The sequence below is a fragment of the Tubulanus polymorphus genome, chromosome 5, assembly GCF_964204645.1.
Source record: "Tubulanus polymorphus chromosome 5, tnTubPoly1.2, whole genome shotgun sequence".
Classification (NCBI taxonomy): domain Eukaryota; kingdom Metazoa; phylum Nemertea; class Palaeonemertea; order Tubulaniformes; family Tubulanidae; genus Tubulanus; species Tubulanus polymorphus.
The window spans coordinates 8133176-8146756 of record NC_134029.1 but is presented as its reverse complement, the minus strand read 5'-3'; the positions used below and the strand labels follow the sequence as shown (position 1 = coordinate 8146756).

Genomic DNA, 13581 nt, shown 5'->3' with positions numbered 1-13581 from the left:
CACTTTTTGGTTCTATCGAGAAAAAAAGCGATTAACAATAAATTGAATTAGTACAGCGTGCCTTTATAGTTTTCATCCAGTGTAAAGTGTCCTCTTGTTCAGTGGTGTCTGTTCTAGTATAACAATTTTATGAATTAATTCATGGTTGGACGACTTCAATCATTAGTGTGGTTGCGAATGTAAATGATGTATAATGCAGTTTGTTGCAGTGTGAATTGACAAAAAAAGAAAGGTTAGATTGTGAGTTATCTACATGAATGTATCATGTATGAATTGTACGTATTAATAATAAATCTATCTCTGTATATTCTCATTGACACATTATTTTGCATCGTTTGATCGAATTTGGTCTTTTAAGCTCCTGTAGAACCTATAAGTATCGGAAAGGAATGAGAACAGGACTTATACTTTATAGGCGCAGGGAAATGCTTGATTGTATGCGTCCACAAAATTAGGTTGGCCTGCTTGGAGACAAATTGATTTAAATTCCATCATCGAAATTGCAATTAATTTGCTTGAGTGCTGAGAAGTAATAAAACAAATCTTTGCTTTGATTGCCACATTTTGCAATAGAGACCTGTTTAATTCGGATCTTAATCCTAATCCGAATGTTATTGACTATATTCATAAAAAATGTATGTAAAATATAAGATCTTATTAGAATTTCTGATAAACTGGAATATGTCACTAGCACCAAATGATACAAATTTCGGGTTTAGTGCAGCCTAGCCCACCGTGAGCAGTTGCGGCAAGTGAATAACCGTATGATGCTGCCATCTGTTGGTCGGGGTATTGCCCAACATCGTATAATAAAGGTGACGTCACGAAACTTTTTCGCGTTCTTATCTGTGTTAAAGCTCATGTCACTCTCTATTTCTACCTAATGACTAATTTATTTACGCGTATTTAAGCTAAAGGTTCAGGAAATTCAACGATGCTATCAAAATAAAACGCTTCGCCAAACGTCACGGAAGGGCACGAAGATGACGTCATCGACATAAACACGAAGTTACCGTCGTCTCTGAGTGAAGAGAGTTTCAGCTGGAAATTTTGACACCGACTTTATTCGATACTCAGTTTTTTGTCGATATAACTTCTCGTACGTGTAACGCTCGACAAGTCGCGAAATGGACTTGGACGACGATATGTTGTACGAGGAAGATTCCGGGGCCGAATCGAGCGACGAAGACGATGATCAATTCGTAGAATTGGGCATGGAAAGCGAGCCGTCGAGGGATGGCAAACACCAAGACTGCGATGATTTTCACTTTTTAGTTCTTACGCCCGAGGAAATTGTGCAACACATGGTCGATTGTATAAAGGAGGTTAACCAAATAGTCGAGGTATTATTAATCAAATTAGGCTAACAAAGAATATTTCTTGCTCGTAGGCCTATTAGTTTTCAGCGCCATTTGACATCAGTCAACCAAACCTTTTGGGGCTCGAGATTGTAAGGACATTGGCTTGGCGTAGGCTAGCCTACGTTACCCCCAAAAGCTCACATACTATTGAGCCCTTTTGCTTTGGGCTATTATTATGATCACTTTTTTATCCATTCGTCTGTCCGTAGAAAATTGTTTTAGAAAGTTTAGCAAACACTGATGTGTGTTCTAGTGCTCTGATTTCAGATTTTGGTCGAATTTTTGTTGATCCGACATTTGCAACTATGCCCTCCCAACTGAGTTAAAAAAAGAAATTTGAATTTCATTGCATAACATCATCGCGATGTCCAGCTAATATCTTGACAAGAATACTTAACGTCAGATTTAAATAAATTTGTTAGAAGAATAGGCCTATGTTTTATTGCTAATTAAGTAACCCTACGACAACTTACGAAATAACTATCAATAAAGTATTGAAGTGAATTGAATTGGACTTCGTTGAACAGTGACCATGATTCGGGTTGAATTGAATTGATATGGGTCACACTGGTATCGTGTTTAAGGTAAATTTTGAACGCAATCAAATATCTAGATGAAGATATCAGAGTTCTCCGCAACAGGTTTTAGAGGGACATCCACCCCTTTCATTTGTACATCCAACCCTCAAATCAACCACCCCTTAAAAAATGTGCATATCAGAGTGCATATCAATATTCTTTCAATGCTGATTAATTGGTTTGAGGTATATTGATCTAATGTGAGAAAAAGATAACACAAGAATTTAGCTTTATTTTTCTTTTTTTGGGGGGTATCAAAATCCTTGCTACCTCAGCTGCCATAAAATCACACTTAACAATGATTGAATGCACCCCCTTCAAAATTCCAGCATATGGAGAACACTTGATGTAGGTATATGTATGCCTCCCCTAAGAACCACCAATGCAAGAAAAATTGGACCTGTAGCCTTTTGCACCAAGTTTCTTTTTGTCTAGTGCTTTGTCGAGCAGTGATCATATAATATGAAAGACATGTTATAGTTTGGCATAATATTTTCAGATTCCTGCCACGACTACTAGAATTCTACTAAATCACTTCAGATGGGACAAAGAGAAGTTAATGGAACGGTAGGTTCACTAGATGACCCCGATAATGAAGTAGGCCTATATGCTTGCAGAAACATGGTGAACAAAAATGTTCACCATGAAATGATATATCGATCAAGTAGGCCTCGACGTAGTGAAATCAGTGAATAATTTTTTTCAGATATTGGGATGGGGATCAAGATAAGTTATTCGCCGAAGCACATGTGATAAGCCCGTACAAGAAATGCAAAGGCAGCACGAAAGTGAGTGATCGCGGCAAAATAGAATGTAAAAACTGATTAAAACAATAAGCATGCGCAGGCTGAGCCCTAGTATACTCGGGGATAACGTTACCCATTGTTGGGACTGCCTGGGGCTGCCCGGTTGTACTCAGGTTACCGGGTATAACTCGAGTATACTCCCCGGATTGTGACGATGATGATGATGATGATGAAAGGACGTAGTGGCGGCGGCATGAAGCATGAAGCCAGGTACCCTATAGTTGACCGCTGAGCTAAATTTGTTCTGGAAAGCTTAAGAGCTGAAGCCTCTTCCGTCTTATGAACGTAAACCTTAGCACATATATGGTCAACCCGTTGTATTTAGGTCTCCTCGGTTAGAGTTTTGAGTGTTAAGCTTTCAACGAAAAATGACCGAGATTATGTGCAATCCTTGATTTAAAAAGTCTGACTTTAAGTGTTTATTGCAGATGAAAGAACAAGTATTTCATGAGCTTTAGGCAATTAGTTCTGAAAGTTGTAAGTATTGGCTTCTTTTTCAGAAATTACGGACGGCTTCTGCATCTTCCATTCAAGAGACGATGTGTGAAATATGCTATTTAAACTACTCGGTTTCTGTAAGTTGTTCGTTCTTCTTGCTAACATTGAGTAACGCGTTTAACGAAAATCCATTCGATTTTTCATCAGAAATGTCCGATGTTCTTTGAAGTTGATGACCGGCCTAGAATGTGGTCACAAGTTTTGCACTCACTGTTGGGCGGAATATCTAACGACGAAAATCATGCACGAAGGAATGGGACAGGTCAGTAAAACTGCGAATGGGTGCATAGATTGACTGTGACACAATCTTATTCTTCATCGATGGTGTGTAAGTTTTCTATATCAGTTGCTAAAGCAGTTTATGTCGGTTGCGACTAAGACATTTGCATCGGCTCGCAGAATGTTGGAACATGTGGCACCCATTGGCAATTGCAAGGGCGTATAAGTCGATGCGTCTTTGTGACGCAATTGTCACTGCAGTCTCAGAGAATCGACGAGTTGAATTAGAAACCAAATTTAGTGTTAAAGATGGAAATTTTGCTTACAAAACCACTTGCAGTTTACAGTACTGATTTAGGAGGACAGTTTTGGGACTAATAAAGAGACGCAAAAACTTCCTTGAAATTTTCTCCTTGATAACTCCTTGAATCCAGGAATGACTGATCTGTAATTTCTAAACTCTCTTCGGCCTCTACCGATATATATTGCGGCACTCACTCGTTGCAAGCCGTCTGCTCTCTTTACTGAAGCAAAATTTAATATTGTTGTTTTTCAGACTATTTCCTGTGCTGCTCATGGTTGTGACATTTTAGTGGATGACGCTACAGTTATGTAAGTAACATAGTAAATGAAACTCATTTCATTAAGCCAGCAAATCCTGGGTTCTGAGTTGCACAGATGTAAAGGCCAGTCATGATTTATGATACCCTATTTTGCGTTAAAGCTTATCTTCTAATAGCTTTTGAAACCAGTCTTAGATTTTAAGACCACTTCTTTGGACAAGAATCACGGCTGTGCAAGAGTCTCAATTAGTCCTATATCCCCTGTCTGATGCAGATATAATCGCTATAAATGACCTCTCCGTTTTTTCATTTATAGGAAGCTAATCACAGAATCGAAAGTAAAATTGAAATATCAACACTTCATTACGAACAGCTTCGTAGAGGTGAGATTGATACTGGTATAATGTAGAAATTACACGGCTCATAGCCATGATAGGTCTTGGAATTGACATGTCAAAGAATGGAATATTCGTGGTGCATGTCGGTAGGGTAGTCTATCTAACCTGAGTGGCTAGATTTAATCAGTAAAATGGATTGAGTCATTTAGGGTTTCCGCAGATCCACAGCTGAGTCTCGCCCAACAGGGGGATCGTAATTAAGTAACTTACTAGATCAATATTTATATGTTATAGTAAATGTCTAACCGTACACCAGAAACTGCCCAGAGGTCGATGAAGGCTGAATTGGCCCACAATATTACTACTTCTGCTATTACTACTACTTCTATATAGAATTCTGTTCTGTGAATATTGATAAAGGTGATGCATATAAACATCGGGCCTTGTTCCTATCTTATCTACCAGGAAGTCTGGACTCGGTGGAATTTTGATTGGTTTGATGCGGAATACACTTAATAAGCTTTTGTGGTGATTACTCATTTTGTGAAACGGGTACCTAATTACCGGGTCGACTTAAATCGTTTTGTGTACCAGGTTATTAATGTTCTGATTTGTTTGTTTTAGTGCAATCGATTGATGCGTTGGTGTCCTGCTCCTGATTGCGGAAATGCTATCAAAGTGGCTTACTATGATGCCAAACCAGTGACGTGCTTATGTGGCTACACATTCTGGTATGTACAGTCATAGACATAGAAAAGGAAAGGCTACCATAGAAAAAGTATTTTGGGACTGGATGATTTTCTCTTGAGAAAAACTTGACTTTGAGAAAGTTTGATTTTTAAGAAGCTTTTCAATGAAAACTATGAATTAAAAAAAGAAACGTGAGCGAAATATGTCCGATCCATATATCAATCTATCTTCTAAAATGACTGCAGAGGCTGGGGCTACACATGTCGTCCAACGGTTCTAGATCTATTTTAGCGTATTTCAGACTTACCCCGATCCGATTTACTTCTGGTTTACTGTAACTAGAACTTGAGACGCGTAAATTAAACATTCGACGAGTTCTATATCAATGAAAAATGCAATTAACTTGGCTTATTTTAATCTTACATATGCCCTTCTGACTGAAAGTTTGTGGTAATTTGTGATTTTCGTTTTTGTTGCAGCTTCTCTTGTGGGGAAAACTGGCACGATCCTGTTAAATGTCGATGGCTTAAAAAATGGATCAAGAAATGCGACGACGACAGCGAAACCTCCAACTGGATTGCAGCGAACACAAAGGCGAGTTTCATTCTTGATATTAGTTTTAGGGATTAACAATTTGACTTCTAGCAGTCGCCACCTCTATCAGTGTACATCGTAAAGCTTAGCTGCGTCTGCATGAAATATCTCTTACTAATGATGTGCACCCAGAACTGCATTTGCAGGGTCCCTACAACTCCTTGATTCCTTGAAAAACTCCTTCTTAACCAATAATGTTTTTCAAGGTCCTTGGATATCCTTGAATTTGGGTAAACTGTCCTCCTAAATCAGTACTGTAAACTGCAAGTGGTTTTGTAAGCAAAATTTCCATCTTTAACACTAAATTTGGTTTCTAATTCAACTCACAAAGACGCATTGACTTATACGCCCTTGCAATTGCCAATGGGTGCCACATGTTCCAACATTCTGCGAGCCGATGCAAATGTCTTAGTCGCAACCGACATAAACTGCTTTAGCAACTGATATAGAAAACTTACACACCATCGATGAAGAATAAGATTGTGTCACAGTCAATCTATGCACCCATTTGCAGTTTTACTGACCTGTCCCATTCCTTCGTGCATGATTTTCGTCGTTAGATATTCCGCCCAACAGTGAGTGCAAAACTTGTGACCACATTCTAGGCCGGTCATCAACTTCAAAGAACATCGGACATTTCTGTTGAAAAATCGATTGGATTTTCGTTAAACGCGTTACTCAATGTTAGCAACTGAAACATTCTACTGTGAGAGTAGGTCCTCAACAATAATGTAAAATGATCCACATTTGAGGTGTACTCAAGAATCCACTTTATTCGGATCATTTGCGACCGATGGAAATTAATCCTGTTTATGAGAAATCCCGATTAAACATATTTGACATATATTTATCCATAGGTGGACAATAATAAATAATGTCTGCATTAGGTCAAAATTTGGATCAAAATCTGGATCAAACTGCTAATAATAGACAGGTTTATCAAATAAAAACTAAACAGATAATTCAATCGCGTTCCAGGAGTGTCCGAAGTGCCACGTTACGATAGAGAAAGACGGCGGCTGTAATCATATGGTGTGTAAGAATCAACATTGTAAAGCTGATTTCTGCTGGGTGTGTCTCGGTCCGTGGGAACCGCACGGCTCCTCGTGGTACAACTGTAACCGATACGACGAAGACGAAGCCAAGAAAGCAAGAGATGCTCAAGAGGTAATGATGTATACTTTTCTGATATTCCTGTTACAAAATACAAACGGGGCAAAAAATTTCCGTGCAAATGATGCGTGATGGACAGAAAGTGTCTAGATGCGGACAGGACATAAATGTAAACTGCAAAGGGGTGGCCAATAATGCCTGGAAATCCGGGGGAAAATCAGGGAATATTCTTTTCTCTAAAAAAGTCAGTGAATTTTATAAACAGTTAAGTCAGGGAGATTGCTAGATTGTGCATAAAATCAAACAGTTTTTGTTTATGTCTTATGTATTTGACTGTGTTGATTGATTGATTGAATTCTTCAATGCAGGGAAAAAGTCAGAAAAGCTATTCTATGACGAATATATAACTACATGATTAAACTTGTTCTTAATATTGTTTATTTTGCTTTTTTCCAGAAATCGCGGTCAGCATTACAGAGGTATCTGTTTTACTGTAACCGATATCTTAACCATATGCAAAGCTTAAAGTTTGAACATAAGGTAAGAAAATGTCTCGATACGAAATGTTCCTTCAAAGGGAAGTAATATATCTCTTATCTCTCCCAAAACAGTGGATATATGGTCTCTTTATTACCATTTACTCGGCAAAGATAGATGATAATGCAGTAGAACTTCATTCGATCAAATCCTTTGGTACTTTGTATCCATTATATCGGCTGGTTTGTGTTCGGTACATTAAACCACAGCTATTGGGTCTCTTTGGGGACCAGTTAAAAATCGACGATGTATCCATTCTGTGGTATACACATTCTGCTGGTACCGCTAATCTATTTTATGAATTAACAATCCTAATAGTATCAGACAGAAGTGAGTATACCATATGCAATATTGATACGTATACTGCAGATAATGACATTATTACCCATGCTTGTATGTTTATTTGGTATTGGATATGGAAAAAATGCTCCTTTGCCATATTTCGACCTTTTAACCTTAACCAGTTCGACCTGTTAACCTTAACCAGTTCCATCTTAAGTTCTTCCAAGTCGAAGCTCTTTTGTTTATGAAGCATCTTAACTGGATCAAAACTACTTCAATCGAATATCGCTAAAAGTCTCACAAATATACTGTGTTTATCGGCTATACCTTTCTAGATTATAGCCTGTACTCGTGCAAAGCCCTACAACTCCTTGATTCCTTAAAAACTCCTTCTGAACATAAAATGCTTTTAAAGGTGCCTGAAACTCCTTTGATGTGATCAAAATGCCCAAAACTCTAAAAACTCCTTCAATTTTGAGAAATGTGCAATAAGAAATGTTTGTAGCTGTAAAGTAAACTACACCCAAATCAGTACAGTTGGGACCAGGATTTTTTTTTACCCAACTAGGTGGTTACCAAAGTTTAGGTAGTGTATAGGATGAAAATTTGCTTACATAACCACCAAATTAATGGTTACTGAGATAAACAGTACTGGTTTAGGAGGAGTCTACAGTACCGGGTATTTGGGATATGAAAGCAGACACTTCCTTGAAATTTTAATCAAGGCGGAACTCTGCAACGAGGCCCTCTCTCTTCAAAATAAGGAATTGACTAAGATGTGATTTGCCTTGTAGTTGTACGCATCGGTAAAAACGAAAATGGAAGAGATGCAGCAGCACAATATGTCGTGGATCGAAGTACAGTTTCTGAAGAAAGCCGTCGATGTCCTGTGTTTATGTCGACAAACGCTCATGTATACTTATGTATTTGCATTCTTTTTGAGGAAAAATAATCAGTCAATTATCTTTGAGGTATGTGTCGTATACTTCTTAAGTCTTAAATACATGCTCACGTCCACTTTGCTGCAATGTGACTGGGGTATTGTGCTTGAATATTTTTGTGGGCACGTTATAATTCTTGGCGAATGGCTCCCGTCACAGACGGAGTCTCCTAAGATACTGATATTTCGATGAATAAGAGTTCTACGGTTTTTTTATTGCAGGAAAATCAAAGAGATCTAGAATGTGCCACTGAACAATTATCGGAATATCTAGAAAGAGATATTACGTCGGATATTTTAGTCGATATTAAACAAAAAGTACAGGACAAATACAGGCAAGTATTGCATGAGGAGATACTTCTTCCTAATGAATTGCTATTGACTAGACTATATATTCAATTCGATGTGAAATTGAATGCATACTGGGCATTTAAGACTTACATAGAATTACGGTGTATGTTATGGAAATTGTTTCAGCTTTTGGATAACTACCTCATCAGCAGCATTCCCTTATCCCTATTTTCGTTTTGGTAACCTTCGCATCTGAGACGCTGTTTTCACAAAACTTATGTGAAAATGCTGATTTACTTTTTCGACTAAGTTGAAGCATTCCTGAACCATCCTCGCTTGCCGGGGTTTGATTGCCTTCCGCCGAAGTATATGCCAACAGAAACACTCGCCACATACCCTTCAATGGTCTATTACACCGCCCAAGATATCTTTGGTGGAAAGGTTGCTACTTCAAGGCACCCAGTCTATATATCTAGCCAATCGGATGCTTGGTATTTATAGAGCGAACCTGCTGGTGAAAAATAACGCATTTGATTGGTTTAATACATAACCTGTCGATCCAAAAAATCTTGGGTGGTGTAATGTAGCGAAGAAGGAACTGTGGACAGGGTTTGTGTAAGTGTGAGGCAATCAAACTCTAGCAAGCAAGGATGTACAAGATCCTGAGACTCGAGGATTAGCACGAGTCCATTTTCAATGTTGAATTTCTAGAAACTACAGAACCGGATCCAGCACTTAATTGTCGCGAAAAAAAAAACCGATGAATCGATTCGAATGATATTGTTCATTATTTAAATCGTATTTTCAGGTATTGCGAAAGTCGGCGCACGGTGTTGTTGAATCACGTTCACGAAGGATACGAAAAAGACATATGGGAATATCACGACGGATTATAAATAGCCGAACGAATATATATATATTAATTAATTAAACAGTCAAAACATGATCGTTATATTATCAATTATTGAATTTCGTGACGAGAAGCGTCGAGTGTGAGCATGCGTACGACGATATTGTTGTTGATAAACACTTAGTACGTGTGAACTCTTCTGTGAAGCACCTGGGAATCGATGCTGATGATGATCTGCGGTAAATCATCGTCGTGTGTGTGCGCGTGTTTAAATATATCGACATCATGAGAAAAAATCGAAACCTCGCATCGTTCATAGAAAAAAGAATCAAATCGATCGTTTCATAAATCCTTTTTAAGATGATGATGATGATGATGAATTAATAATTGTTTATACGGATGTTGCTTATATTAGTAATTATCGGTAATTAGAAGTTAATTGATTTGCATTATTACTTACTATTGATTGTTACGACGAACGTGATGTACGAGTTACAGTAGAACTTTTTTCGTTGTTGGATATTTATTATTGACTTAGATTTTTGATTTGAAAAAGAGAATATTTTTTAGCTGCAATGGTGACTCGCTTAATAAGATGATGATTCAGCTGCAGCAGCTGAATCACTCGATTATCGACCAATTTTCTGGTCTTGCGTCTCATTTCTCTCGTCCTTCATCGGCTCCTTCATCTATTCATCCATTCCCATTTCCTTTTCCATAGAGCTACTTTAATTGAATATATCCTTGCGATTATCTCAAGTTGAACGGTATCATCTACCAGGTAATTAAATATCGAAGTGTCGTATACCAAATATTCTGATGTTGTGAATTCCGTGAGTTTTCCGGTTCTGATAGAATTATGTATCGGCAATACATTTAATATTAAAACCCTTTCAGTTCTGATGAGTTAATAATATCTGAAAGTGCTGGGGATAATTTGCAAATTCTAAACAAAAATCCACCCCAGTGTGTTGAATAACGGGCACCACAGCATGGTGTAAGTTCAATTAAACAGGTGCTTAATATAGATAATAACTAATTACCATTTCTATCAATACACCGCAATGCGGTGCAGTGTACTAGCAAAGTCAATCACCCATTTATACACTGCACTGCGGTGTAAACATGCTGAAAGGGTTAAGAAATATTTCTGTACCATTTTCATCGGAGAATTGAGCCGGTATACTATTATTGCTTTATTTTGTACATAGTTGTACTGTTCACCACCTAGTAGCTTTACTGTTATGAATTCTGTCTGCCTCGTATAATTTGTACTAATTAGTTCAATGCCTTTCTCTGGGCAAACGTGTCTGGTTTTCTATCAACTCTTTTCTGCATAATATGGTGTCGCAAGTTATACATTTTGTACTCCAATGAAATATTGTGTTCTCGGAAAATTAACCGTATTTGCTTGAACTTTTTTCTTATTTGCTATGAATTGGAAGCATTTTTTTAAAAGATATTTTTAAACAGCATTGGTGGTCTCGAAGATGATCAATATTGTACCTGGGTAAGGTACAAGACTATATGTATTATACAGTATTTAGCTATTAGATTCACTCACATTTAAATTGTACGGTACTGGTAACAGTGTCTACAATGTGTCGTACACGTGTATTTTTTGAAGTAGACCTTTTTTGTTGAAATTTGCTGATTCTAGTGCCATAAGAGCCAAAATAGATGCAAGATGTTCTGTTCGAGCTGCTCTTGAATCATCATGGTCAAATATGAAAAAGCGTGAAGCATATATAATATAAAGTGTTGTGTTGTGACAAATGCTCTGAATAACAGCGAAAGTTTTATTATGAAGTGGTTTATTGAATCCGTCATGCACCTTCCTAACCAATCAAAAGATACAGAGCATCTCGGACACCCTAACTGCAAATGCCCAGCTGCGCATTTTTCCTTCATTACAAGAATGGTCTAGGATGTGAGAAAAGTGAATACGCTCGATACATGCCTTAAAAAACTATCATACTTCATTCCTGCCTTCTGATGTCATATTTTACACAAATACAGCTGTATTGAATGTAAGCAGTACTGATGATGTCGATACTTTTGAATCAAAGGATTTATTGTACGATTGATTCCATAATCCTTTACTACAAGGAACTATGTGATTTCATGTCAAAAATAAACAATGACTATATGTAAATAGAATACCATCTGTTGTCTTAATATTAGTTCTAAGCATTTTGACTGCAGAGTTTAGCAGATTTCAGGCTCTGTTTAATGCATAACCTGCCGGATCCCTACGACTCCATTAAAATGCCTTCAAAATCGGAAAATTCACTTATCAAGTCTTTACAATCACTTTTTGTATACAATATGCTACTTAAAGTCCATAAGTTAGTTCATTTTCAATCATAAATGTCTGGAGTGAGGTTCTGAACGCATGAAAATAACCTATTTGTGATTCTCTTGTCATGTGGATCGAGTCTCGGTGAAGGTAAAGATCAGCATTGATGGAATGAATTGAAGCCATATCTCATGAACATACATAACTGCTGAATTATTAACTGATTCAAGAACAATTTATTATCAACTTAGAAATCACAGCTTAAGGTAACTAAATTAAATTACATGTAGTATATAGAAAAGCACCAATATTTCATTGAAAAAAAAAAAACAGCAATGATCAACCAACATGTTTCTAATACTAATAAGAACATCTTGGTTCAACCCTATATTATAACTTGATATGTATGTAATGCAGGTATCAATCTCCACTCAGGCATTCACCATTGTTGGGCGAAAAATATAGACGATCAGTGACAAAATGACAAATATCTGGCCTTTGTCCATAACGGTATGTTAATCAAGAATGTCAGGTAGAGTGATAAAGTATTGAACATAAAATCAGGTTCAGGCTGCACAGATTGATACCTGCTGCACATGTACGATTTAGGTCAATTTCAGGACAAATTCAAAACTCAAAAAGATTCCCTGTACTATTTTCCATCAACAACAAACTTTTAATCACATTTCAATTACAATTTTCTTATTGCCTATCATTCAAGGTCATCTCTATTCTATGATATACTGATAGGGAAAAAGAAACTCCACATTAGCTCTTTCCAGATAATAAGAACTGCATGTACATAACAAAAATCTATTTCTACTAATCACAAATATTCTCCATCTGGAATTGGCAAATTCAGCAGATACTTAAATACCAGTATACAAGTCTAGACGGTTGCAATTTTCATATCTCTGGGAACCAACCACGAAGTATAATGCAAAGCTCTCAAATATGTCCACATTTCTTCATTTTTATCAGACCAATTGGACTTATCCTAGACACTGTACAATATTGAAAAATAAGAATCTGTAATACATATGTGACCTGATTTAGACTAATATAATACTATCAACAAATAATTGTAGTTGGATTGTTAACTACATTACTCGAAATGTACCCTTTCAATTGTTCTCTTCAAGATGAGGAATTTCTATAGCCGCGTTTTGAATTTTCTGCCATTTCTTCTGTTTCTGTGATGACAGAGAAAACTTCTACTGAGAATGATATTCATCTTCCAGAACACAATTGAAAAGGGCTCAAGTTATCCAAAGATCGACCTATACTGAAAATGTGAATATGAAAACCCAAGGGCCAGGTGCTCAATCATGAGTTAAGTCCAAAAGAGTTATCAAATATTTCTTTGTTAGATTGACTGTAGAACTCCCATAAAACTAAGCTGGTCTTAGATGACTGGTCTTAAATTTAAGCCATGACTGGGCAACTAGCCCCGATTTGAAACTCCAAAGTTTTGGATCTCCAAGAGTATCATCTTTTCATTTACAATATGAATAGCTGAATGTCTCATTGAAATATCATGACATCTGTTTGATGAATAAAATTTTTAAATACTTTTCCAATAAAAGCGCAACTGGCAACAAACACAATTAATACGATATGTA

At 37.0% G+C, this 13581-nt stretch overlaps 1 protein-coding gene across 1 annotated transcript; it reads left to right on the top strand.

Moving 5' to 3' along the window:
• The first annotated feature begins 850 nt into the window (after positions 1–850).
• On the top strand, positions 851–11820 carry LOC141905355 (E3 ubiquitin-protein ligase arih1-like). The gene is made up of 14 exons (XM_074794197.1): positions 851–1343; positions 2439–2506; positions 2646–2727; positions 3246–3320; positions 3413–3505; positions 4019–4074; positions 4342–4408; positions 4988–5094; positions 5533–5647; positions 6626–6814; positions 7217–7300; positions 8374–8550; positions 8742–8854; positions 9619–11820. Exons 1-14 carry the CDS (start codon positions 1128–1130, stop codon positions 9704–9706), a joined length of 1530 nt encoding a protein of 509 aa, XP_074650298.1. The 5' UTR covers positions 851–1127; the 3' UTR covers positions 9707–11820.
• Positions 11821–13581: the final 1761 nt, after the last annotated feature.

Coding starts and splice junctions, on each gene's coding strand:
- LOC141905355 (XM_074794197.1), top strand. CDS start 1,128: ATGGACTTGGACGACGATATGTTGTACGAGGAAGATTCCGGGGCCGAA. Junction 5,648..6,625: donor GGATTGCAGCGAACACAAAG/GCGAGTTTCATT, acceptor ATCGCGTTCCAG/GAGTGTCCGAAGTGCCACGT. Junction 8,551..8,741: donor ATCAGTCAATTATCTTTGAG/GTATGTGTCGTA, acceptor TTTTTATTGCAG/GAAAATCAAAGAGATCTAGA.